The sequence below is a fragment of the Haliotis rufescens genome, unplaced genomic scaffold (genome assembly GCF_023055435.1).
Source record: "Haliotis rufescens isolate VD_foot unplaced genomic scaffold, xgHalRufe1.0.p SCAF_21, whole genome shotgun sequence".
NCBI classification, from domain to species: domain Eukaryota; kingdom Metazoa; phylum Mollusca; class Gastropoda; order Lepetellida; family Haliotidae; genus Haliotis; species Haliotis rufescens.
In genome coordinates, this window is record NW_025963902.1 from 2,338,881 (window position 1) to 2,366,658 (window position 27,778).

Here is a 27,778-nt window from a genome sequence, read left to right on the forward strand (position 1 = left end):
GAGTGAGTGAGTGAGTGAGTGAGTGAGTGAGTTTTCACAAGTGATGAATCGAAACCGGAACTTCGACATAACGAGCGAACGTTTTATACATAAAGCACATCACCGCCCCCGAACCCTTGAGTCAATATATTTTAAAGACTTGAACTGATGACAACTGAACGTGCAGTGATCTTCCTATGTTGTTATAACATTTCTTTCGTATACTCACTCTAAAGCGTGAGCTATAGCCAACACAATGAGCCACCTATAACATAGAGGTGTGTCACAGCGCCAGGTCAAGTGTAGGTTCCTACAGCGTATCGGGGTTTGTTTACACGCCCTATCAACGCATGTGTGTACCGAGAGTCAATGACGAGAGACTGGGACATCTTCCTCGTGTGATATGACTTTCATATAGCTATAGGTAGCTGACCGTTATTGATAGCTGTACTGGTACATGTTTGTCTTGGTGATTTAGACAACGGTTTCAGGAAATCGATTGACTACATGTACACGACACGCGACTATTTAAGCGTGGAACCACGTGTGTGATCTAACTTGGGATATCGATCAATCTAGGCACAGAGCTGAATGGTCAGGTTTGATGGAGACACAACGTCAAGACATAGTGGTATAGCGTACATTATGTATACCGCGTTATATCGAAGGAAGCCTGGACAGTCATCCCTTGCATCTAACCTTCCCATCAGCCACACAATCAATACAAGGTAAGGCATCATTCTTATATGCATCTATATATAATGAATATAGATTATATATATTTATATATATTTGGAGACAGTGGAGTTCCCAATGAAGCACCCTGCAGAACGTTATTGAACGGCCTCCACAGAAGGAGGTTGATAATACATCCATTGAAAATAAATAAATTGTCACTATTCACCAGTTGCATGGAATTCAAATACATGTGTCTACAAACGAATCGTGGGTGTTTTGGTAGAATACCCTTCAGAACTCGACAACGAATTATTAACACATAACTAAACGTAACAAATCTCGATCTTAATAACTAAACAAGGGTGAGCTATTTTCCCGTCACAGCAGAACGTGATTGTTTACAAGTGGGCTCTCTCGGTTGTCATAGCAGACCATACACCAGCGCGTTACCATAATATGTCGTTCATTCAATATTATCGACGTCGGGAATACACGGAAGGCATACCATTCAGACACCCGCTGTCGGTCTCACTTCTACAGTTAATACATATGCGCCATTCGTTATGGGTGATTGGCGGTGTCGCTGCCTTTATGTAGTGCGTGAAATCTACCTTTACGTTCACGGGAGCATATGCTTGTATCAGTAAGGGGCCCGTATTACACCCAGATGATGCCATTGAGCGTGACGGCGAGTGTCACCTATGGGTTGTGGTAACAGTGTACAGGCAACTCGCGGGCAACTGAGTCTCGGAGATAAGGATGTGAAACAACCAGTGAACGGGTAGGTTGAATGATGGTACAATCAGTGCTACAAATTCAACAAGGAACGGTAGATCTGGGATGTACACGTTTTTTCTGTCTGCGTCAAACATTGTGCACACTTCCTATTTATTTAACTCTGCACATATTTCATTTATATGTAAGTCAACATCTTGAATCGTACATTCTGTTTGGTCGGAAAGTGCCATATAATCTACCCTAGACAATGTTAGTGTTAATGACTCTGAAAGCACTCATCTTCTTTCTCAGGCTCCACCAGAAGGCAGTTTCAAACAACAATTCACTGAATTCTTTATTCTAAAATATTCATATGTGGCAATATACTAAATTGAAAACGCATCATAACTAGAAAAGAAAGCTTTGTGATATTAAGTAGAATAGGCATATGACATGTTAACTGCTTCACAATACATGTACTTCGACTTTCCTTCTGTAAAACACGATGATGTCATAGTAGGGATTTGCAACTGACGTTAAAAACGTAAGAATTTCTGAGCTCTTTATTGCTATTTATTCATCTGTTGTATTAGGTTGTAAATAATTAAGGCAAGAATTTGCGGAGAGAAATACAAGGATCAAAGCCGGGTGTCATTGGTAAATGAAATTGAACACTAACCTGCTAAATATATTACATGTACATTTGAAAAAACGTCAAATCAAGAGTTATTATTTGCACCTTTGTATTACGGAAAATTGTTCAGGTAATACTTTGCAAAGAGAAATACAAGGATTAAAGATTAACGCCGGTTGTCATTTAGGATACTTTGAAATTGTAGGTTCCAAACTGCAATAAAAGTTTTCAAATCTTCATTGAGATAACCTTTTATTTTCAAACCACGGTAGTTTTTTCACCATTATACGATTATACCATAAATATGGTGGGCAGTCTTTGGGAACGCGTAAAGACACTTGGATAAATTGGTCAGATTTCTCAGAACATTCCGAAAAGGTGTCACTAGTAGTGATACATGCAACAAATATTACTCAGGTTCAAGATTCCTGAGTTACACAGTTTTTGAAAAGTAATTGTTGAAATAACCCTCCACAGATATATATTCAGTTTCATCGCAAGTTGTTGTATATTTGAACTTTCTGGACCAATTAATTTCATTTTTGTGGCTGATGAGTGTTACCTGCCTCATTAGTTAGTGTATGGTTTACTTATATGTGAGTGTTCTAAAACAGATTTCATTATGCTTGATAAGCTGTTGCTTTGATGTCGAACAATTACAGTTCTTATAGGTTTTGTGTGAAAAGGCATGTTGATTTGAATCTATTGATTGGTCATAATCATGTTTTTAAATCCAATAGGAATCAAACATTCTGGACAGAATGGACAATGAAATAGAACGTTGAACCTGTGAAACGTGTTATATTTCAATCCAAAATAGTTCAGAATAATCAGTTTTTGATGATCTCCCAGACATAAAAGGAAAAACAGTGATGAACATTTTAAACATGGATCGCTGAAAATCAGTGATGACACCATGTGTTCACGAGAAAGGTAAAAATGTTCAGCTCTATTGGTAGCAACCGACTCACAAAATGATCATAAAAGATAATCGTTATTTTCTAACGGGGCACAAAGCAATACTCCTGCCGTACAACGATGGCATGTAAACAAGAGCGCCTTGACCAGACAGTCAGTTATCAGTAATGATCCTTGCTGTTGTGGAACAGCACGCTGTCAACTTTAACAAGCGTGAAAACCCAATCCATTAGATTAAGTGCCTTTGAGTAAGGAGTTGTGAAATCTCTCCGTAAAAGTTACAATGTGGAATATCATCGCGCTTCATGTTGGCAAGCAACCTGTCGTATTTAGAAGTTCCTCTTCACGTCCACCATAACAGTTTTTTAATAACATGACCAGTTCTTTGATGATGAAACCTTGATTGAAAAGCTTATTTTTAAAGTAAAATGTGTTTTGCCGTAACATTTGAACAATATTTATATGTTTCACACATTGGGAAACATAGACCCATTAAGCTGGCTTATATTGCTCGACATGAAGGGGAAATTCGCAATGGGGAAAGCAAAATCATCCCTCTTTTCGTGCAGCTTGGAATGGTGGCTGCTATTAATTTGAATTACTATAAATAGATCGACATAGGACACCAAATATGGTTTCTTGGTTGTTTTGTGTGCTTCTAGACCTGTCAGCACAAAACAAAGTTTCTTGTGGGTTTAACCAACATCCATTATAGATGAAATACAGTTAAAGTGGTGTTAAACTCCCCTCTCTCGCTCACTCACTCACGAACGAACGAAGACATGCATGAGGTGATTCGTATGTCTTTTGATATTTCGTCCTTCCAGGGCTCCTCAGCATCCTAAAGATAATGTGAATGAAACTTCTACGAACGAAAAAGGAACCCGGTTGCATATTGTCTCTGAGAAGACTGCTGTGGAATCCAGGACTGAAGATGTGGTCAAAACTAGATCCACCATTAGCAGAAAGACATCTGAACTGAAGTCACGACGACAAGATGGCAGACATGCAGGAAGACCTGGAACCAGTCATCGACACAGAGATCACCCAAGGCCTCATGGGAAGACATCAGCAACCGATGAAGTAATACGTGGGAATGTGACAGTGGAATGTCCGTCCACAGCCAAAATTGTCCGGATCTTCACAAGCAGCACGTTTACAGGTACCCTTTTCAACTCTGTCATGGTTAAGTGAGTGAGTGAGTATGGTTTTACGCCGCTTTTAGCAATATTCCAGCAATATCACCAGAAATGGGCTTCACACATTGTACACATGTCGGGAATCGAATCCGGGTCTTCGGCGTGACGAGCGAACGCTTTAACCACTAGGCTACCCGACCGTCCCTGTCATGGTTAAGGATACCTGGGCATTGTTTCGCGAACACCTGGTATCATTACTATTTGATAGTAGTTCAATACCACATGCTCATGATATAGTCGGAATCGTACACTCGACTCTGCTTCATGTAGAGATTTGTATTGGCTGTGGAAAGGGTTTTCTCACTTTATTTATAAAGAATATCCGAGCCAGCGAAGTTGGCGAGCATCATTATTTGTATTGAATGTCCAGTTACGCATGCGGTATCTGACTATATATGTAATGTTCTCATTAATGCCCCTGTGTATCTTCTTCTTCCTGTGTAGACACCTGGCACGAGCGGAATGCCCTGATGGAGAGTGCGTACCCCGCCCTGAAAGAGGTGTGTCAGCAGCAGGGGTATGAGTTCCAGGTGGTGGACATGAGATGGGGGGTCAGGGATGACGCCACGGACGACCACATGGGGACAGAACTTTGTCTGAGAGAAATTGATCTCTGCAAGAAATTGTCTACCGGGCCTAGTTTTGTTGTAAGTGATCAAGTTTCTAACTGAGGAATTTCAATTATCTGAAGATTACATATTCTTTAATAAATTCATGTTTAACTACATACCCGTGTAATGATATGGAGATGGCATCCTGATGTATTACCTACACAAGTGTACCAGAAAGGAGAGGAACAATTTATCTTCAGTAAGGGCCTGGCATTTTTGTTCTAGTGAGACGGTAGAATGATCGGTCTTTCACAATTGTTTTACATCTTCTGTAATAAATATAATTATCTCCTTTTTCAGACATTTTTAAGTCACAAGTATGGTTACCGTGACTTCCCAAACAAAATCGAAGCAACTGAATTTGACAAACTGTTTGCTGCTGTGGAAGAGGAAGAAGCATTAATGCTCCTTAAGACGTATGTACATGCCCATCAGAAGGTGAAATGGGCTTATCATCGCGTTCCAAATTATTGTACTAATGTTGTGACGTGCATGCGCATGTGTGTGGCTGCTTGTACTGTTTGATTAATGCCAGTTTTATCGTGCTTGACCCCTGAGATGCCATGCCACAGCTTAACATGTATACCACACTCAGACAAAGTGTCAGTCTCCGAGTCCTTGTGTTATGTCCTAAATGGCGAACGGCAGGCAGGGTAACAATATGTAACAGGTTTTAACGTCCTTTGGTACGACGCGACTGGGCAACGAACCACCTACCCTTCGCCATCTGTTCAGGTGTTCTATGCACAAGACCATGGAGGCGGCCTAGCGACAACATAGATTACTTAAAGATTTAAGAACACACGTTGTGAACCTTCATTTCCGTATATGCATCGTATAATGTCGTGTAATGTATTTACATTTTTGTAACATGATCAAAAATTGCATAACGAATGTGTGTAATTAAGAAAAGCATGTTGTTCCTATTTCGTCATTTTGTTTATAATGGATATGAACAATTGAGTATACACGAAAACTTCCCATCTCTACTTAACATCAGTTGGTTCAAGAGGGATGACAATACTGTGCCCCCGACGTATTTCCTTCAACCAATCAGCTCCATTCTACCCGACTTCCGAGATGAGAATGAGGAAAAGCGGAAGTCCGCGAAAACAGCTTGGTACGATCAGAATGCAATCATGCAGAAAGCCCTTGTGAAAGCAGCCAACCAGAAACTTGATACAAAGGCAGCTCATCGCTACGTCATGTCTGGTTTGTAATCCTGACTTGTCCTCTTTACGTTTTGTGTCTTGATTATGAGTGTTCCATTCAAGCATTCCTATTGATGACAGTGTTTATGCCTTCAGGTTTTACTTAGATTCGCCCTATGTTGATTACAGTGACCGAGGCAGAAATCACACGAGGGATAGTGGAGTCCGAAGATAGGTTGTCCAGCTGTTTGTGGTTTCACCGACACATTGATGCCATAGATAAACAGGAACCAGGCTACATTCTAAGCAGATATAAGGGTAGGACCTTGTAAATTTGTTACCTGTGATAAGAATATTGTCACTTTACAATTAATAGTTTGCTACAAAGAACAAAATCAATGATTAGTATTTCCCAGTGTTAACATAGCATATTGAAATCCACAACTATTCTTGTTCAATAGTCTCAACATCTAACACAGTTATATACTATCATGCAAAAATGATGATATCAGGAAATTGTTATGACGAAAGTAGTAGCACTTTTGCTGTCAAACTACAATGTCAAGATAGTTACACGGTCAACATTTGTTAACAATTAGGTCACCATAAGAACATTATGTGATATATGACAATTGTCATTTATTATAGAATGCCTTGGACCTGAGGAGAGAGTCAAAGAATCTCAGGTTCTCTTGGCTGATCTACGGGACAAAAGACTTCCGATCTTGTTGTCATCTGAGAATCACAAAACATACAACATCGAATGGACAGACAGTGGTGAGTATTGTGCCAGTTATTACGTATATTGAATCAAGGAAACGTATTTGAATATTGTGGGAAGATATATGTTTCTTTGTTTTTTTGTCAAAAGGGGTAGATCCTACAAAGAGTAAAAGACACGAGGCCTACATCAAACAGCTGTGTCATGATTTCACGGAGGACATTTCAAAGAAAGTGATGCAAGCCATTGAGGATAGGAAGAGAACAGACTTGGCCAACCCTTTGTATGGAGAGATTGTCGAACATACAGTCTTTTGTCAGGCGAAATGCAAAGCTTTTCATGGACGACAGGACACGCTAGACGTAAGTTTTGTTGCTTTTTGTAAATGTCAGGCGAAATGCAAAGCTTTTCATGGACGACAGGAAACGCTAGACGTAAGTTTTGTGGCTTTTTATAAACACATCTTTGCTATGATAACGACGGCGATAGTATTATGCTTTTACGATGATGATTGCAATATGAACACGCAAAAAACAACATTAGTCAATGATAAAGGGGTTGTCACTTAACAACGTACCTTTCCTTCGACTCATACATCTACGCATCCCTGTTGCAGAACTTCATCTGTCTTTAATTTTAGCTCATAACGAAATACCTTCAAGGAACTTCTAGAACTCCTTTCATTGTGCACGGACCTTCAGGCTGTGGGAAGACATCCATTGTTGCCATGGCAGCTACATTAGCACTGCAATGCTTCAACAGCAAGGCTGGGATTGTCATAAGGTATAATAACTTCTGTCAACTAAAGATAATTGAGGAAATACCTTGTATTGGCATATATTACTTTTGTCATTTATAAACATATTGTTTTCTTTTATGAACGACAAAATAATCACAACTTGCCCTCTATTAACCTGAAACTAAATTTTGACCTTTCAAAGGGCATGTAAAGTGAAAAAAAGGATTGCAATCTTGTTGCCAAGAGAAACAATCATAACATTCGTAGAAAGTATGGAAATGTCCAATGAAAGTAATTAAATCTTACGCTAAGTATTCGGATACCTCAACAAAACTATTTGGGGGCGTGGCCTAGAGCTACAGGCGCAACGGTGTAGCAGCTCGTGACAAATGCATTCATTGGCTGTTAGGAACACTTGGTTGTTGCCTTTATCTACTATATAGTCTGTCTTTTGGTGCTTAGCAGCTATACGGTTACGTCAGGAAGCGGCCAATATGATCTGTTTCTGTTGATCCTACAATACATAACATTGCATATATTGTCCCTGGGGCGGTCGGGTAAACTACAGGTTAAAGTGTTCGCTCGTCACACCGAGGACCCGGGCTCGATTCTCGACATAGGTACAATGTGTGAAGCCAATTTCTGGTGTCTAGCTGTGATATTGCTGGAATATTGCTAAAAGCGGCGTAAAACCAAACTCACTCACTCACATTGTTCCGGTCCTCTTCCACAATGAATGCCTGTCAGGGATTACTCACGTGAGCAGACAACTGAAGGCATCGTCAATCTTGTTACTAATAAAGCATAAGTTAACAATAGGTGTGGGAACGGTAATCAAACAGAGTAGCAGACAGAAAAAGCCGCGTAATGTGATTAAAAGATCTGAGGCTGAACCAGGCAGAACCGGGCAATCACGGAAATTTTGCAGGATGTCAAACACCGGGGACACGTTTTAACCCCAGTGGCGGATTTTTTCATTCAGGGGACGATTTCGCCTGTCATTGTTTACACTATTTCCCTGTTTCAAATTTAACTTTGGTAAAGCATTTAGGATTAAGTATAAGCCCTAAAGTATTGAAATCTGCCATGTTGAGTTTACTCGCTCCATAAAGTTCCCCTTATTAACTGTATATATGCTTTAATAATTGTGCGTGGACACGGAAGTTCTTTGAAGGAACCTGGCATTGTGTTATTTAAACTGTACAAAGGGTAAACACAATAATGTTACAATACTGATGTGCATGTTCCAACTCATCAGATTCATTGGAACTACACCTGACAGTTCAACCATAGGTGCATTGTTGTCCAGTGTGACGTCACAGATATGGAGGATTTATGGTGACGATGAAGACCAGGAGCTGCCTGCTGTAAGAACCGTGTCTCCTCTCCATAGTGCAGCTAAATTGTTAGTTTGGTCTCACTGTTTCAAAGTGCAGCCAAGTTGTCACATATTTGAATCTTCCAAGTGTGGCCATGTGGGTAGAGATGTTCATAGTGTTGTCTTTGCACCAAACCAATCTGATGAAATTAGTGTCACAATTCAATAAATATGTAAATACAGTAGAACATGGATATAACGAACTACAAGTGACCGGAGAAATCAGTTCATTATATACGTTGTTCGTTATATACGTTGTTCGTTATATACGTTTTCGCTCGGTAACGTCCGCTATCTAAAACAAAACACAATACACATACACGTTAATGCACGTTTCTTCCAGAGTTCGTTATGTACGTAAAATTTTATATGATAATATATAGGAGATAAATCTGGGATTTTTTAACAGCTCGTTGTATCCGTTTGTTCGTTCTATCCGTGTTCGGTGAGACTCTTCCTCAAGGTGAAATCAAGTGGGTCAAGTTGGATCTCTTACTCAAAGTGTTGTCTAGTGGTTAAGATGTGCCTCATCTTCAAATGATAGTCTAGTTGATAAATATGTGTCTCTTCCTTAGAGAGTAGTCTAATGGTTAAAGTGTGTCTCTTCTTCAAAGCGTGGTCTGGTTGGTGAAGACTGGTCTCTGCCTTAACATTTTAGTCAGTGGGTAAAGATGTGTCTCTTCTTCATCAGGCTGTGTAGTTGGTACATAGGTGCCTCTTCTTCAAAGTGTAATCCAGTGGATAAAGATGTGTCTCTTCTTCATCAGGCTGTGTAGTTGGTACATAGGTGCCTCTTCTTCAAAGTGTAATCCAGTGGATAAAGATGTGTCTCTTCTTCATCAGGCTGTGTAGTTGGTACATAGGTGCCTCTTCTTCAAAGTGTATTCCAGTGGGTAAAGATGTGTCTCTTCTTCATCAGGCTGTGTAGTTGGTACATAGGTGCCTCTTCTTCAAAGTGTATTCCAGTGGGTAAAGATGTGTCTCTTCTTCATCAGGCTGTGTAGTTGGTACATAGGTGCCTCTTCTTCAAAGTGTAATCCAGTGGGTAAAGATGTGTCTCTTCTTCATCAGGCTGTGTAGTTGGTACATAGGTGCCTCTTCTTCAAAGTGTAATCCAGTGGGTAAAGATGTGTCTTCTTCATCAGGCTGTGTAGTTGGTACATAGGTGCCTCCTCTCCAAAGTGTAATCCAGTGGGTAAAGATGTGTCTCTTCTTCATCAGGCTTTGTAGTTGATACATAGGTGCCTCTTCTCCAAAGTGTAATCCAGTGGGTAAAGATGTGTCTCTTCTTCATCAGGCTGTGTAGTTGGTACATAGGTGCCTCTTCTTCAAAGTGTAATCCAGTGGGTAAAGATGTGTCTCTTCTTCACGGGGTAACCTAGTGTGTAAAAAGCTGCATCTGCTTCAAAGCATAGTCTTGCCATCGAAAGCATTATTGTTAGAATATTTCTAAAATTGAAATCATGCATCAATCATTGAGACATGTAACGCAAATGTATATTCAACCTTGGATTTATTTTCTGTTCCTTTTTCTGTTCAAGGATATCAAAGAGCTTGCCAAAATATTCCAAGAGGCTCTTAATATGGCCAACAGTAATGAGCCTTTGGTTCTACTACTTGACTCACTTGATCAGTTTGACCCATCTGGGGGTGCTCGGCAACTGTTCTGGCTTCCTAAACAACTCCCTGACAATGTGAAGATAATATTGTCCACATTACCAGAACCCCAGTATGAGAGTTTTCCTCGATTACAGGTAAATACAAAACATTAGCTAGAAATAAATTGTGTTTCAATGTGTCCAAGTTCCGATACCTGTTTTACAATGTTACATTCTAAGTAAACTTTTTCAGGAAATGTATTCTGAAAGGAACAATTTCCTGAAGGTACCAAAACTCGCAGACAAAGACGTCGAGGGCATTCTTACCAAATGGTTAAATGTAAGTCGTCGTGATCTGACTGATCAACAGAGGCAAACCGTCCTTAGGGCTTTTCAGAAGTGTCCACTCCCTTTGTTCCTGAAACTGTCATTTGATGAGGCATGTCGTTGGTCGTCCTTTGCATCCCAGTCAGAGACAACTCTCCAACCATCTATTCGAGGAAGTATCAATGCCCTGTTTTCCAGAGTTGAAGGACTACATGGAAAAATCTTTGTGTCAAGAGCTCTAGCATATCTCACATTGAGTAAGTAATTTATGTTAGTTCATGCATGTAAGTGTCACTGGCAGGTTTCAATTAGTTGTGCAGGGTTGTGTCACTCAGTTGTGCTCATTGCGGGTTATCATTCGATCTGACTAGGTTCTATCTGATTATGAAACTTGGTATGTGACTACCATACCTGCGATTGTTCATTTCACACCAGTGGTAAACCTCTACAACCTGCCTCACATTCGACTTTCATCAACTCATCAAGATGGCAAACTGTGGTCTTTTCGTAACAAAACATGTATTAACATGTACTACTTGACGATTGTGTACATGTCAGCATTTAGGAACGCGGGGGTACGGGTGGCCCAGTCATCTAAGGCGCCGCGATTCGCTGTGCAGAGTTGCGTACCTTGGGCACGCCAGAAACCTATGATTGTGGGTTCGAATCCCGGTTCGCCCCGTTTCTAGGTTTGTCAGCACCATACCCGTGCTCGTGGGTTTCACCAAAGTGGTAAACATCTGAGACCTGCATCACTTCGGGTTTTCCTCCCACATTAAGCTGACACGCCGTGATATAACTGGAATACTGTTAAAAGCGGTGTTAAACTCAACTCCCTCACTCACATTTAGGAACCCTTGACTTTTGTGAGCGTAAGGCTGATGGCATATATATCATTATTTATAAAAAGATTCATTTTGAATTCATATATGACTTGTTGTTATTATGTCTTCTTCAGGTAAAACAGGCCTAACGGAGAGTGAGTTGGAGGACATCCTGTCATGTGACGATGACGTACTCAATGACGTGTACATGTACTGGACGCCCCCTGTCAGGCGACTTCCGCCTCTTCTCCTGGTCAGGCTGAAGGCAGACCTGGGTCAGTACTTGGTGGACAGAGGCGCGGATGGCGTGAGAGTCTTCTTCTGGTATCACAGACAGTTCATAGAGGCTGCCACAGACAGATATTGCTCTGATCCTCAATTGAACCAAGTATTGCATGGAGCTTTAGCAGATTTCTTTGCTGGAACTTGGGCAAATGGTGAGTAATTACACACAAATGATCCACATCTCGTATGTTTGTCTTGTTCGTGATATGAAAACATTTAAGTGCTTTAACCATTAGGCTACCCTATCGCACCCACACGGTCTTAAATCATTCGGTCATGAATATGTTCAATCAGTTCAGATGAATAGATGTTGGACTTCATTTCCATTTCTATCTACCTTTCTGTTTAGGATCACCCGGTGACCTCACTGATTTTATGTAATTCATTCACATTACTTTCACTTCTATTTTGCAGTTTACGCCAAGTGGAATCTGTTTCAGCAGATAATCTAGACTGATATATTATAATTATTTATATTTATATTGGTGATGTTAAAATTCAGGTAAGGCCAAAGCGTATCTTGACAAGAAGGGTAACACAGAAACTGCTGACCGAAGGGCTGCATCACAGCCTGACAAATTCAAGACTGGTTATAATTTGAGAAAACTGAACAACCTGCCTTACCAGCGGACAGAAGCAAAGCAGCTGAGTCAGCTAAAGCAAGAGTGTTTGTTGAACTTTGCTTTCCTCCTGTCAAAACTGCAAGCATCGGGTTTAAGGTAAAATATATGACAAGCAAGGGTGAGGTAAGGTGAAATCGCGTTTTTACTTCGTGTGCAATATTATTACACGTATTAAGTCACGTCCATGCACGTGTATGTTTGGCTGTTTTCACTAGTCCGGACTTCGGCTGAGTTCATATTGCGAGCACATTTCCACAGTTTAACATGGATATGCCACTTGGACACATAAATCTTACAAGTACCCATCTTTCAAGTATGTTGGCATCACACGGCCAAGGGATAGTAGCTATATCCACAGCACTACGGAGGCAGTTGCTACACTCAAAGACCCCGGAAACATGAACTAATCAATTAATAAGCACTAATCGGTTGAAATATTAAAATGCTACGCGTGACACAAACAACATCAGTATTATTTTTAATCCTGTAATTAATACTCCATGAATCCAGGCCTATCTTAGAGGACTTCATTGCCGCCAGACATGTGTACCCAGGGGACCATGAACTAAAGACTGTGGGAGAGAGTCTTCAGTTATCACAAGATGCTCTTGTATCATATCCCAACGAGCTCCCGTCTCAGCTGCTGGGCAGGATCAAACAATGGGATGGCCTGGAGGATCTCCTGGCCGGTTGTAGGAATGCACCAAACTACTTCCTTGAGCCTGACAGACCAGTCTTAACAGAGCCCGGTGGACAGCTGGTGAACTGTCTTGCTGGACACAAAAAAGAAGTGTATGGTATTGATATGACCAATGACTCTGGCTTTATTGTGACATGTAAGTCTGATAGTAATTAATGTCATATCAAAACGCCATAACATCAATTTGATGTGCAAGCGCTGATTATGCTAATCCTGACATATAATCGTAGTATTGTCTTCACTCTGCTAATGTTTCCGTGAAGATCCGGGTCAGGATAGGTCTTCAGCAACCCACATTTGCCGTAAAATGTGACTATGCTTGTCGTAAGAGACGACTAACGGGATCGGGTGCTCAGGCTCGGTAACTTGGTTGATGCATGTCATCGTTTCCCAATTGCGTAGATCGATACTCATGGTGTCAATCATTGGGTTGTCTTGATTTTTTACAGACCGGCGTCATATAGCTGGAATATCGCTGAGTGCGAGGTTAAACAACAAACAAACCAAAACAAACAAACCGTTCTTCTAATGTTCACTTCTATTCCCAGGTGCCTATGACAGGTCGGTGAAAGTCTGGGACGTTGCCAGTGGAAAACTGGTTCGGTCAATGGATGATGTTGGGGAAGACCCGGAGAAGGTCCTACTATGCTGTGATGACTCTGTAATAATTGTTCACCCAGATGAACATATACTTGGTTATGACTTCAAAACAGGTGCCCTGCTGTACGACATACACACAGAAGAAGGAAGACTTCTGTTCTGTGTGGGAGGAAAGGGGAACAGTATCATTGGAACCTTTCACGAAAAGTCAGTGTCACTTTATGCTGCCGACACGGGGACACTCCTAGAAACTGTGGTGTGTACTCTGCTTGGAAAAAAACAGGAATTCACAAGCAATACTGTCTGTGCTGGTACGTATCTGAGAACTAAAGGTTTCAAAATCCAAGCCTTCATTATCTGTTTCTGTCGCATGAAAAGGCACAGATCGAACAAGATGGAAGCACACACAAAAATACAAATATTTGTCACATATGATTACACAAGATGCTCATTATATTGAAAGACATAGCTGTCACATCAGTGGCAACCATCCTGTGAAAAGGGTATTATGTATTCTATCTGACCAAACATTTGACCATAACAGCAAAAAATATTTCACTTTCAAGTAATTAAATTGTGTGGGAGAAAGTATTCACTTTGCATCTCAAAAATGACTATTTGTCTGTTAAATGTTAAGGGCTCTGCTTTCCACAAAATTTACTGACCTTTGGTTTATATTATTTTTTTCTCGTTTTTACCCAGGTAGTATACGCTATATGGCTGTTGTCGATGATGACCAGTACTGGGTATTTATTCTTGACTTGGAGACATCACAATTCATTCGAAAGAAAAAGATCTTCGAGAAATTCAAAGATGAAGATGGTGATGATGAACAGTACACAATTGAAGCTCTTGTTCTTTCTCTCAGCGGACACCGACTCTACCTTTCAGAAATGTATAAAAACGACCTTCAAGTATACATCACAGATACAATGGAGCAGGAATGTGTCTATCCAGGTAGGTATAGAAGGTCACATAGCCTTGTTCCTGAAGTGTAGCCACCATGATGAACAAAGTGAACAAACTACGTGATCTAGGCTACCAGTTGTCGGACTTTCATTTCGTTGGACGCGTCGGTGGCTGAGTCGGTTGGACTTTGTGTGCGATTAGGTGCCTCACTCTGGCAGTGTGGGTTCGAATCCCGGATGTGACTCATCCCCGAAACGTACATGAATCTGTACTTTACTGAGAAAGTGTTGTCCCAAATATAATATTTGACCACTTTCTAAATGGCATTGTGTGTTTTCACCTTGATGAAGCTGGAATATTGCTGACTGTAAAAAGAAATATATCTACACACTTAAATTGGCCGAGGTGATAAAACAATAATATTTACCACTCACCCTTAAATGTTTTGAGGTGAAAAAATCAACTGTGACGTATACAGGATACAATTGAAAATAATTAAAGAAAATGTCTTAAGAGTAAAAAGAAAAAATACTCCTGTTCGTCTACATATTTGTACACGTTCGCTCCGTCTTCCGTTTTCGAATGTCGATTGTATTGCCTCCGTGTTCTGACAGGTAAAGATAGAGACTCCTCTGAGAGGTTCAAGCTTACGAAAGATGGGAAAACTCTGTACTTTCCCAACAGTGACCATGTCGTTTTATGGGACTTACACACTGGAAAACGATCTACAGTTCTTCAGCAAGGCCTAAGTAAAGTTTCATTTATGTTGATACCTACTGGTGACCAATATATGTTAAGAACAAATGCCTTACATTTATATAATTCATTTTCTTTCGTAAATAAATATGCTTTTAATTTTTTTTCAGTGATTTTAATAACTTCAGTATAAAATAAACAAAATGGTAACGTGTGTGAGTAGAGTTTTCATAATGCACCGTAATCAAACGACCCTTCTCTGAACACATATATCTTCTCATACGTTCTACTTGTGAAAGTGGTTCATATTCCAAGTGCCACTCTTATAATTTTTGGGAAGTGATATCATTTGAATGTTTGTATTCACTCATTTTGCATGTGTTAGATACGTCTACTATAATAGCGTGAAAAGATGAAAGAGGCTTCAGAGTATAATTAGTCGTTTAATTATAATTTCGTCACCAGGCATGACCGATGTGGTGATGAAGGACATGACAACAGCTGTGTCCTACAGCGATGACAGGGTGGTTCGAATCTGGGATTTAACCAGGGAGGCAAAGTCTCACAGTGACGGGCAAGAAAGCGAGGAAGACATTGTAGACTCAAAGTCCCTTGTGGGCGATGATGAAGCTGATACTGGAAAAGAGCTTACAGATGCAAAGGAGGAGGAAAAGAAAGCAAAGCCCATAGAAATCAAGTATGGTCACGAAACACAATACTTCCTTGTCAGGCTAACACGTAGAAAAAGTCCTCTATGGACAAGCATTGTTGCTGAATAGCGGACTTTACATTGTTTCACTAGGTAAACTAAACTGATTAAACCTAATGTCAAACAGGAAGTGTGTATCCAGCGATTAAATGTGCCCTGACCCATTATTAAAGAATTATCTTCCTGTATTTAGATTTGGTTCTCGGTATGACCCTTTAAGTTCCTTGGAATCATGAATGCACGTACAGGAATACACACATAGTAACACATTGTCCTAGTCATTGCTCTCTGGCAATGATACTTCCACTGAGCGTCAGATGTGATAAATATCTCACATTGTTTCACACTTCTGAAACACAATTTGTAAACGAATTCAAACCGGAAAATCTCTAGGATCCAAAACAATTTGCACAATACGCTGAATGAGCCCACAACATTTTTACAATTGTTATATTTTTAAAGGCGTTTGATGACGCTGCCAAACCCACGATATGTTCTGCTGAAAGCCAGTCGCACCATGACGAAATATCTTCAAATTTACGATCTGCCACTTAAGAAGGTAGTCAGACACATCAAAGTGGTAAGTTAAAACAATATACATTAATTTCATTTTTATCGTGTTTTGAGTTTTGGATAAGAGAAAAACCTCTCATCAAGCATGTTTTAGAATGGCCTTTGGTATAATATCACATTAAAATAATAATCTTTCTGAAAGTTTGTATCGGAAAAATAAATTATTTGACTATTTTTCAGGATCTCTCGCCTTCAAAAATTATCCCCCTTGACGACAGTATGCAAGTCCTGGTACGCGTTAGAAGACGACTGAAGGTCGTAGACCTATCATCTGGAACTCTACTGAGAACGTTCGAAGGGAAAATGTCAGAGAACAGTTCAGATTTCACTCTAGTATCAGACAAGAAAGGTTTGTTGGAAAATATGACACAATAATACATATGTTCATCTAAACACATTCTTTGTACATTTCATTACCCTTAGTGATGATATATATCGTTATTGTCATTCTCCAGTAGATATGAACCGCAGTTTTAAAGTGAGTGGGTTTGTTTTAACGCCAATGTGAACAATATTTCAGTTAGATCATGACGTGTCAGCTTGATATTGGAGTTAAGTAAGTTTCTTAGCCGTTTATCACTTTCGTGAAACCTACGGGTTCGGTGCTGATAAACCTAGAGACGTAAATAGGGTGAATCGGAATTCGGTCCCCGAATCAAAGGCTTCTGGCACAATGAAACGTCATCTGTCCACTTAGGATAAGTTGTATTTCACACTGAAGGCTACAGGGTCACAGTAAATTGTAAATAGTAAATGTTCGGTTGTGATACGTTTAACAGTTCATATTCTAGTTTTCGAGCATGATAAATGAACATTGATGTTTTTAGGAGGAGAATTATCAGTTGTTGACATGATCGATAAAATGTTATGTTGAGTCGGACTTTGCTATATATTTACTTCTTAGTTGTATTTGTTTGACAAACTGACAGATAGTGAAAATCATCTTCAATCACATTATTTCGCATTGCTTGCACATTCTCAATTCTCTATCTATGTTTCTATGTCTGCCTACTTCAATCATAGGTCTATGACAGCTGCATATAAATTGTGTTAAAGCTATTCTCTAAATATTTTAAAATAGATATAAAAAGAAAGTATTCTAGGGAAATATTTGTCTTTAAAAATTTCTAATTATTGCATTTTTCTGATCTAAAAAGCGTGCGATGACCGTTGATGTAAGTAGATATCAATACCTCTTTTGCGTAAAGATACGAAAAGCGAATCTGGATTGTTTGGTACACATTGATATCTCCAAACATACCCATAGCCGCATTCATTTTTTCAGTCAATTGTTTTATTCACAAAAAGTGTTAGGCCGTAGGCCTATTACACAGAACTATTTACAGAGAGAGGGAGAAAAAAGAATTACCACTATTTTACATATATATCCATATCCATACACATTCATACACATACGCATGCATATATACAAATAGATATTTAAACTGTATGTAATGACCGAAGTCGAAAAGCTTTGCATTCATTTAATAACGATTTCACATCATATACCCAATTGTGAAGTCCATGCTTTTCATTCAATAACATTTTCTTGATAATTTATCTATAGGCATTTTAAGAATCTTAGAATACGTAAGAATTCTATTATATTGAAATATGATAGGTGGCACACGTCCACAATCACCATATACCCTAACTTGATGTACAGTTTTTTTTACACCAAGGCATCTTTTACAAGCATATTGATGGACCAGTTCAATAGCTCTGTATTCATTATCACCCCAGACCTTTGCTCCATACAAAAAGTAGGAGTTATTTTTATATCAAATATTTAAAAACGGTTTTATATGAAAGATTATTTAAGTTTGTAAGATACCCATCGCTAATTTGTGACAATTCCACGATAATCTGCTTGTGAAAATAACACTCAGACCTTTTGAAGTTGTAGCTTTTTAAAAGACACTGCAGATCTGTGCAATATCTTGATGCACCTGTATACCATCGCTACAATTATCTTTAATTTGTGCAGCAGGTTCATTGATAAAAAAACAGGAAAGGAAAGAGTCAAACATATGTACGGTTGAAATAATGTTTAGATTGTTCTTGATTTCTTTACTTCTTGCCTATTTCAAAGTGAAATCATTGGAAATGCCATATATCTTTGATCTAAGGGATCTCTCCACCGTGAAGACTTCAGCTTTTCTTCACAAGTTTAACGATCAGAGGGCGTGGTCTATCCATGCTATTCTGTGCGAGCGCTCAATGTCCCTTGGAACAAGCAGATCTATGTTATTGGCTTCCCTTTGTTCAAAACTTCCAAAGTTTTAGTTTTGCAGATTGCACTGGATTCACTCGGTCCCTCTGGAAATAACATACAAAATTATATTGTTTCTTTGACCCCCTTCTCTACATGTTCTCCAGTATCAACATTGTCAAATTTACAATAAACATCGTTTAGGTTTTAATAGACAGCATCCAATTCAAGCCTAATAATATCTGTTCTCCCATGTTTGTACTCATTTATTGCGTAGATCTGTGACGTCACATCGTAACGTTTGTAATTCTTGTTTTATTGTACCAAGGTTCTATCACTGGCCTAGGTCCCCATTTCAATATTTTTCAATTTCCTACGGGGGGGGGGGGGGGGCACGGGTCTAAGGCGCCGCGATTCGCTGTGCAGAGTTGCGTACCTTGGGCACGCCAGAAACCTATGATTATAGGTTCGAATCCCGGTTCGCCCCGATTATGTTTCTAGGTTTGTCAGCACCATACCCGTGCTCCTGGGTTTCACCGAAGTGGTAAACGTCTGAGACGCCGCGATATAACTGGAATACTGTTAAAAGCGGCGTTCAACCCAACTCACTCACTTACTCAATTTCCTACGAGAGACAAAGCGATATGCTGCCACTCCCCAACGGAGATAATCACCATGTGTGAAGAACGCTTAACCATGTGTGCTTAGGTTTCTATAAAAATAATAATAATAATAATAATAATAATAAAAGCATGTGGTTTTGACACTAAGGTCCATCCATGGTACGACCTAGAATATGTAGAGAGCGTCATGGAAAATGATAAATACAAAATTATTTGGAACAGGCCCGTATAGCGCCTCCGACGTATCCAGGTCAACAATCCTGATCGTGACGATTTTGAGAAATCCAATGAAATCATTTATATTAGTGACTTTTCAGTCCTTTTTGCACAAATGTGATTGACAAGATTCAGGAAAAACATGGCATATTGCAGACCTCGCTTTCGAAATGGCGGTACCTCCCAATCTGTTGACATTGGCATATTTTATTACTTTTATTTACTTTTTACTTTTATTACTTTTTCTACTAACCAGAAGTTGCATGTCCCACACGAGGACGCAAGGGAATCAAGCTGTATGACCTTGAAACTGGAAAGACACTGGCCGTAATGGAGGCAAAAATCACAAAGAAATTTGATGACCTGAAGGTGAGTTTCTTTGGCCAATACCATTTAAATGAGTAAGTGAATGCTTTGATACATCAAGCACTATTACAACTTTATCATGAAAACGGTATATATTTATCACCGAGTTCCCCACAAAGGCATTTGTGCTGGACTTTTCCAGGAAATCAGCATCATTATAAATGATGCCATAAGACTCTAACTTCTCACAAGAACATAGAAAATCCATTATGATTGCCTTTCAACATTCATTATGCTTCACAGAAGGACAACACTAATTTACTGATGCACAAAGTTTTCTTTATGACAGCCATATTAAGAACTTTATGACCATTATGCACCAATTTGACAAAGATAAGAATCCTTTGACCAAGAAAGTATAATATTATTTTCTGTAACCATTTCAATAATATAACAAATCTCTGCTAAACTAAAAGTCGGTTGTGCGATTCCAATTATCTCATGCTTGTGGTTTTGAATCACCATCAAGTAGTGATGGTACCAAGAGTTCGCGAAAAGGTGAGCGTAACCTGCCCCACTGGTGGCACCCTTCACAAACACTTTCAAAGGCAAGTCAATTGTTCACCAAAAAACATGAGAACATATAGTCCTAATCGAAATAAGGAATTGCCTTATTTGCTGTTTGTATCTTCTAAATGTTGGACAATATATCTTCATACAGTATTATAGTTATTGTGTTTAAGACTTCTGTCCTGTGGTTCTTCCTTCAGGCTAGCGAGAAGGGCACAGTCCTGATAGCATCTACAGATGACGGGCCTTGCTACGTGTTCGACGTACTGACACGTACCTGTTTGCATGCAATCAATCCTGTACAACTCAACTGCGATGACATTTACATCAACGACGCCGTTGTCACCAATGATGGTGCCTATTTTGTGTGCCAAGCAAACACAGTTCCCCAAAAGGCACCTGAAGAAAGTAACACGGAGTATATACCACTTTGCTGGGACATACAGAACAGTAAGTACAATGTCACAACAAAATAATAACCAATTCTTTGATATATTTTACATCTATGGCATACTTCCTATTTACGCTGAAAGATGACCAGTTAATTAAAACGTATGCTACTATAAAGAGAACGTAGGCTCAGGTTATCTAACCAACTTGAGCACCACTATAGGTAAATGTTAGATAAGGATGTGGGATTTTAATTATTATTCTAGACATAAATCATCACCAGATTATAGGTCCCTAATAACTTCATATTCGTGGCTCGGGTGGTCAGGTTGATTGCATGTCATTTTATCCCCATGGCGTGGATCGATGCTCATAATATTGTTATGTGGCAGAAGAAACTGTTTCATTGTAGTTATTGTTTGTGGCATCAAAATGTTGAAAATGTCAAGTGCCCTAGTGGCCGTATTTGAACCTCAACCGCAGTGAATGGAACATTCCAGAATCTCTTTGTACTCTGGAGAGAGTTATCTACCCCTTGTTGTTTAAATGAACAAAGCAGGCTTGATCGCCGGAGAAGTTTCTAGCTTGATGTTGTAGTTTCTAGAAGGCTGGCTGTGTGACGTTTTGATGATATCGGAGGGAAGGTTCGCCCTATAGTCCTCGCCATTGAACTAAAATCACGAAATATCGCGATTGTTTATTAACGAAGATGGGTGCATGTGCTCTAATACATATAAACTGATAGAGGATATTCCACGTGTCGAGCGAAATATCACGTTTCTTTCATATGGTGACGGGGAAAGGAGATATTTTTTAATCGTGCCTACTTATATACTTTTTGTGTAGTTGTCTACTGGAAAATTAAAAGATGTTATTACAAATGTAAAACCTCTAAACATAAATTCTCCCTACCTATAACGCAGGTACGTTTCACCACTTCTTATAATTGCGACTTAAAAATTACTATCGCGTAGAAAATATAAACAAAAGTAACACAATATATTTGAGGTCATTAAAATTCGGTATAATGCATGTGTGTGTGTATATATATATATTTATCATATAATGGTTAGGTTTCTCGGCAGGATAAAGCCAACGGATAAAAACGATATCCGTTGGGGTCATATGTGGATAGATATGCAAATATCAAGGGTCAAGTAGGAACTACTTTCACTGTTTATAAACAAACATTGCGTAGTCTTGTCATTCGGCGATCGAGTCAGAATTAACCATCTGGAATGTGGAGAAACTACAGCGATAATTGTTATCATTATGAATAGAATAGTCTAATATACTGAAAAAGAGTGTCTAACTGTGAAGTAGCTAAGGCATTTTACAAGTTTTGACAACTTTGGAGATATAATTTGCGAAACAATTTAGCGAGGGCACTAGCCAAGCGGGATCACTTTGCATACCTGTTCTTGTAGACCTCTGCGGGTTGGAACCTTTTCCACAAGTTGAAACAGTTGGGTTTGGCCGAAATATGTTCGAATTGTTATCTTGTTCGTTTTTTCACTGTGTGTACATTTGACTGCACTTCTAACGTTATAACAAAACAGGCCGACTGTCAACAACGTCTGAACGTGGCCGTGACGTCTCAGATACTAGGGTTAGAGTAGCTTCCCTTTGACAAAGGGCAGTTACTCTAGCAGACAGACTGATGGATTGTCGCGAAAGGCAATTAAAAACAATTGTTGTTTTGCGTATATGTTGCTTCGCCACTGTATAAGAAACAGATTCCAGTTGGAACTTTAATGGCTACTGTCACTGTCCGTCTGACACATCACTTACCCTGTGACGTAATAAATATTAATGCGCGCATTCCAGGAAAACTCGCAATGTTTCGCTAATGTTTGTGAGAGATGGAAAGCGATTTTGAAGCACAGAATTAAAGATAAATATGATAAAGAGGTTATCACGCGAGTGTGTTTGGGGATGGTAAATATCCTGTATTAGTAATAAACACTATTTATTTAGCTCGCCAAGGCTCGCTAAATACAATGTTTATTCCTAATGCAGGATATTTACCATCCCCAAACACACTCGCGTGATAACCTCTCTCTCTCTCTCTCTCTCTCTCTCTCTCTCTCTTTCTCTCTCTCTCTCTCTCTCTCTCTCTCTCTCTCTCTCTCTCTCTCTCTCTCTCTATATATATATAGTGGGCATACACTTAACATAAAGGGGAGACAATTTAACTCTTGTAAGACAATAGTTCCGTTTAAGTTTTATGTTCACTGCAGTGAAATATCAAGTGTTATGTTCACTGCAGTGAAATATCAAGTGTTGTGTTCACAGCAATAAAAATATCACTTTTCTCAACCTCAGAAATTTTCACACTGAAGTACATACTAAATAACAAACCATTCTGACTATAAGGAATATTACTTCAAGTAATGACAAAACTTGGAAAATCTATTTTGTTGGCGAAAACAATCATCATTTAGTTTTGATCACTTAGTTACAATCCGGGTAAGGGTCGGCAGCAAGGGGACTGAGAGTGGCTATATTTAGGAGCGTACTGGACAAAATCAGAACAAGGTGATGCCATTTTGGGTTTTGACTTCAGCTTATGCCCACAAGGAACAGAGACTCACGACATTATAAGCTATTCAATGGAGTGGGACGGTCATTTAAAGAGGATGCAAAGCTTCTTTAACAGATCAATCACAGAAAAAATTAACGGTAAATCTTGCAAAATCTGAATATTGTGTGTCTCAGGTCATGTATTCGGTTCATGTCAGGTACAGCAGATAAAAGCAAACGTTGAAGCTATAGCTGCATCCTTCTGAAGTGATGACAGGAAGAGGCTGTGTAGGGCACCACATTCACTTCAGCCTTCACTATGCATCTTCTTAAAGCTCTATTTTATACATTTGTTTGTGGACTATTTTCAGACTGTTTTCACAAGGAATTAGTTGATTATGAATACTACCTTAAATACGCCAAGGATAGTGGCAACGACGACACCGGTGTAGATGTTTTCCAACTGCTTGATTACAGGACAATCATCTGTAACCATAATGATGCATATATTCGAGTGTTCGATCTGAATACAGGTAGGTCAATCTTGAATATACATCCGCCTTCGCAGCAATTGCAAATCCTACACATGATGATCTTTTAAACAAATAAACTAAGCATGTGTTTGTCAACAAAAAGATGTTTAGGTAATAGCTTAACATAAGTCAATCGTCTTCGCATAGAAGAGATATTTTTTTTATATCTTAATGATAATTTGGATAATTATAATTGTAATACGAGGATTAATTAAACACATAATATATTTATTTAACATTGCTTCCTCTTGTGGTAATATCTTATCTCCTGTATACAATCATTGTTTACTTTATGGATGAAATATTGGCGACGAATTGAACCCACCCGCTTGATTTATCTGTACAGAAATCTAGTTCACATATATATATAGATTGGATAATGACATTGTACTATAAAGAGGGAATATCATCCATGTTATTGTGTGTCGCTTCTTTGTGATTTCACCAGGAGAAATGAAGAAGAGGATTGAGGGACACCTCAGTGCTGAGCTTTCAGTAGTCAAAGCTGGACCTTACTTCATGTCCCATGGCACCTATAGTGAAGACAATGTGTTCAAGATGATTGACAGGACCACATTTGAGACCATAGCCACTTTTTCCCCGGATTATGACGTTAGTTTATCATCCTATAATGTGTTTATTAACATCAAGCATCCAGTTCAAAATATCTCAGACATCTCAAATGGTATACTTTTGTAATTCAGGGTCGGTGGGGTAGCCTAGTGGTTAAAGCGTTCGCTCGTCACGCCGAAGACCCGGGTTCGATTCCCGACATGTGTACAATGTGTTAATGTGTGTTCCCGGGTACAATGTGTTAAGCCCATTTCTGGTGATATTGCTGGAATATTGCTAAAAGCGGCGTAAAACCACACTCACTCATTCACTTTTGTAATTCAGTGTCTGGGTATTGAAATAACATACTAAACCTACATATAATTATGTATGTGTTGAACTGACCTCTATCGTTTCCTTTCTTTTAAACTGTTTACTTCAGATAAAATGTTTTTAATGGTCTGATTTATTCACCCTTCAAGGCTCTCTTCGTGACATTTTGTGTCAATGTCTTCCGTTTCCTCAAGGCAACATGATATATGTAAGGTATAAACTTGATGTAATGCATATGGCCTTGTGTCATACTTTACAGATACGAGATTTAGCTCTCACGGAAGATGGCTACCATGCCGTTGGTTACTTCAGAGAGTTCAACAAACCAGTGCTGTGGAGTCTGGTGGGAGGGCCTGAAGATGACCAACACAGAAAGACGTACAAGCCTTTGTCCAGTTACCCTGACATATATGGAGCGGACAGTAAGTGTGACACACAATGTTATATGCAATCACTGCAGTTGTCATAACCCCTTGTTTTATCGACATGCACAGCGTACGTATCAAGCGAATTCACAGTGTGTGTGTGGGGGGGGGGGGGGGGGGGGTGATTATGGGGTGTGTGTGTGTGTGTGTGTGTGTGTGTGAGAGAGAGAGAGAGAGAGTTTGGTTTAACGCCGCTTTTAACAGTATTCCAGTTATATCGCGGCGTGTCAGCTTAATGTGGGAGGAAAGCCCGAAGTGATGCAGGTCTCAGACGTTTACCACTTCAGTAAAACCCACGAGCACGGGTATGGTGCTGACAAACCTAGAAACATAATCGGTGCGAACCGGGATTCGAACCCATAATCATAGGTTTCTGGCGTGCCCAAGGGACGCAACTCTGCACAGCGTTACCCTTTTGGAAGTCAAGTCTTGACCTTCAGTGTGACGCGCGAACGCCTAAACCTTACCCACTCCCCTAGATTTACAAGACGCTGGATTGTATGATAACCTATTGGTCTTACCTCGTAATCATATATTTGTATGTATGTTTATATGTAACTGACTGAACTTCAAAACAACATTTTGCCAACTGCTTGCATTGTGTCACTACCATAGCTATTCTCTTACCTTATGATTGAATATACGCAGCGGTTCAACTACAACTACAACTGCAAAAGGACACGGATAAGGAGGAAGACCCGGATGACCTTGACAAAGACATCGACGAGGTGGATAGTGACACCGAGGATGACAATGATGACTCCCCAGACAAGAAGGATCTTGACGCAATGTCGTCTATCTCAGGTTTGTCTGATTTGGACCTAAAATCAGGTTGGTCAGATTTGGACTTGGATGCTGATGACTCATGGGACGAAATGGAAAAGCCAGAGAAAAAGACATCAGCCTGAATATCTGACTCAAACTGCTGACAAGCTCTAACAATACAAAAACAGTTACAATGTTAATACTGCAATGTTACAAACCGGAACTTGTTATAGAGTGTATATCAGTTGGGGTGTATGTCAGAGTTCATATCATGTTCTCTAAACACGAGAGAAGAATGATCAATATCGCGTTTCCGATGTTTGTAAGATTCCTTTAAGAATTATACAAATAGGTTATAAAGTCCAACCTACATGAATGTGGGAATCCATTATTATGACTCCTGACGACTGTAGTGTACAGAAATATTAGAAATATCCATTGACATCAGAAATTTGTAAATTCATTCCGTTTGTTCCAATTCAGAGTTGTGATCCATCAGTCCTGTGCTTATTCATTTCAAAAGGTTTGTAGTTTATTGCTGTCGTTAGAACTGTTTATGTATTACAAGACAGTAATAACTATATGTAAACATGCCTTTGTCACTTGTACAGAGGGGAGGTAGGGTAGCCTAGTGGTTAAAGCGTTCGCTCGTCACACCGAAGACCCGGGTTCGATTCCCGACATGGGTACAATCTGTGAAGCCCATTTCTGGTGTCCCCCGCCGTGATATTGCTGGAATATTGCTAAAAGCGGCGTAAAACCATACTCACGCACTCACTTAATTTAAGAGACTTCCGTATTCTTGTCTAAAGTAGAAACTGACAAATAATCAGGAACATGATATAACTGCCTGTATACTTCTCCCTGAATATAGAAGCTATATTTTGCTACATTATCGATGTGTATTATTCGTGAATTGATTGTTTTCAGGTTCATATTCATCATATCGCTCACCAAAAAAGACTGTGATACATGTCTCTTTACATTATATTTTACGTCAGGAATAAAATCATTGAATATAACCGCTTTTGTATGTCTTGCATTTACTGAATAATAAATCTGAAGACGGAAACCCGATGACAGTTCCATGGCAAGGTGTAGGCGAATGGTGCAGCTTCAGCGAACCTCCTTGCTTGAGCCCTTCAATGCTTCAATGAATGAGTGTTGTTTTACACCATAGTCATCAATAGTCCAGTTACGTCACAGCGGTCACATCACAATCGTGTCTGGACCAGTGGCCATGATCTGCGTGTCACGTGTTGGTACTTCTTTGGCAATGATAGCGATTTAAAACATGTGTTTACCTTTTTTTCGTTTTTCTACGTTTTTCGTGAACAACAGGTGTCGTCACTGACTTTCAGTGATCCAGATATAATTTCGGTCTTTTTCCTGTTTCGGCCTCTTGTGTTGACGTTATATCTTTACCTGGCATCGATTGTTTTTCCATTGCAATGTCGAGGCAGGTTGTCCCGGCCGTCTTCGATATAAGGCAGTATGCATGAGACACGTTAGACCACTGGATACCTGTCCATTGGATAGACCGTGTGCCCGAAGATCGGAAGGTCGTAGGTTCGATCCGGCCGCGTCATACCAAAAGGCCTTAAAAGATGGTACGTGTTGCTACCCTGCCTGGCGCTCGGCATTAAGGGCTAGAACTGCGGCGTGATATCTCAGTGGGCTAGCACTATAAAATCGACATTAGTCGGGACTAGTACAAGCGGGCACACACACACACACACACACACACACACACACACACAC

The 27,778-nt window shown here is 39.6% G+C and overlaps 1 protein-coding gene across 2 annotated transcripts; it reads left to right on the forward strand.

Annotated features, from left to right (window-relative positions):
- The first annotated feature begins 340 nt into the window (after nucleotides 1–340).
- Nucleotides 341–27,033, forward strand: LOC124119402 (NACHT domain- and WD repeat-containing protein 1-like). Of its 2 annotated transcripts, none has more exons than XM_048401088.1 (27): nucleotides 341–707; nucleotides 3,754–4,088; nucleotides 4,570–4,772; nucleotides 5,037–5,152; nucleotides 5,737–5,948; nucleotides 6,077–6,205; nucleotides 6,536–6,664; nucleotides 6,759–6,970; nucleotides 7,249–7,391; nucleotides 8,606–8,714; nucleotides 10,267–10,479; nucleotides 10,577–10,907; nucleotides 11,609–11,911; nucleotides 12,262–12,478; nucleotides 12,893–13,218; nucleotides 13,631–13,993; nucleotides 14,385–14,639; nucleotides 15,206–15,340; nucleotides 15,753–15,984; nucleotides 16,459–16,576; nucleotides 16,750–16,918; nucleotides 19,877–19,989; nucleotides 20,697–20,946; nucleotides 23,781–23,942; nucleotides 24,391–24,554; nucleotides 25,087–25,249; nucleotides 25,901–27,033. In XM_048401088.1, exons 1-27 carry the CDS (start codon nucleotides 571–573, stop codon nucleotides 26,158–26,160), a joined length of 5,499 nt encoding a protein of 1,832 aa, XP_048257045.1. In that variant the 5' UTR covers nucleotides 341–570; the 3' UTR covers nucleotides 26,161–27,033. The 2 variants fall into 2 exon arrangements, with proteins under 2 accessions (XP_048257045.1, XP_048257046.1); XM_048401089.1 differs by lacking the exon at nucleotides 341–707 and adding an exon at nucleotides 1,255–1,438.
- The last annotated feature ends 745 nt before the right edge of the window (nucleotides 27,034–27,778 follow it).

What these genes read in the sequence shown, in the direction of transcription:
- LOC124119402 (XM_048401088.1), top strand. Translation starts at nt 571, where the DNA reads ATGGTCAGGTTTGATGGAGACACAACGTCAAGACATAGTGGTATAGCG. An exon ending in TCATCGCTACGTCATGTCTG is followed by an intron (nt 5,949 to 6,076) that starts GTTTGTAATCCT and finishes TGTTGATTACAG; the next exon opens with TGACCGAGGCAGAAATCACA. An exon ending in AAGACCAGGAGCTGCCTGCT is followed by an intron (nt 8,715 to 10,266) that starts GTAAGAACCGTG and finishes TTTCTGTTCAAG; the next exon opens with GATATCAAAGAGCTTGCCAA.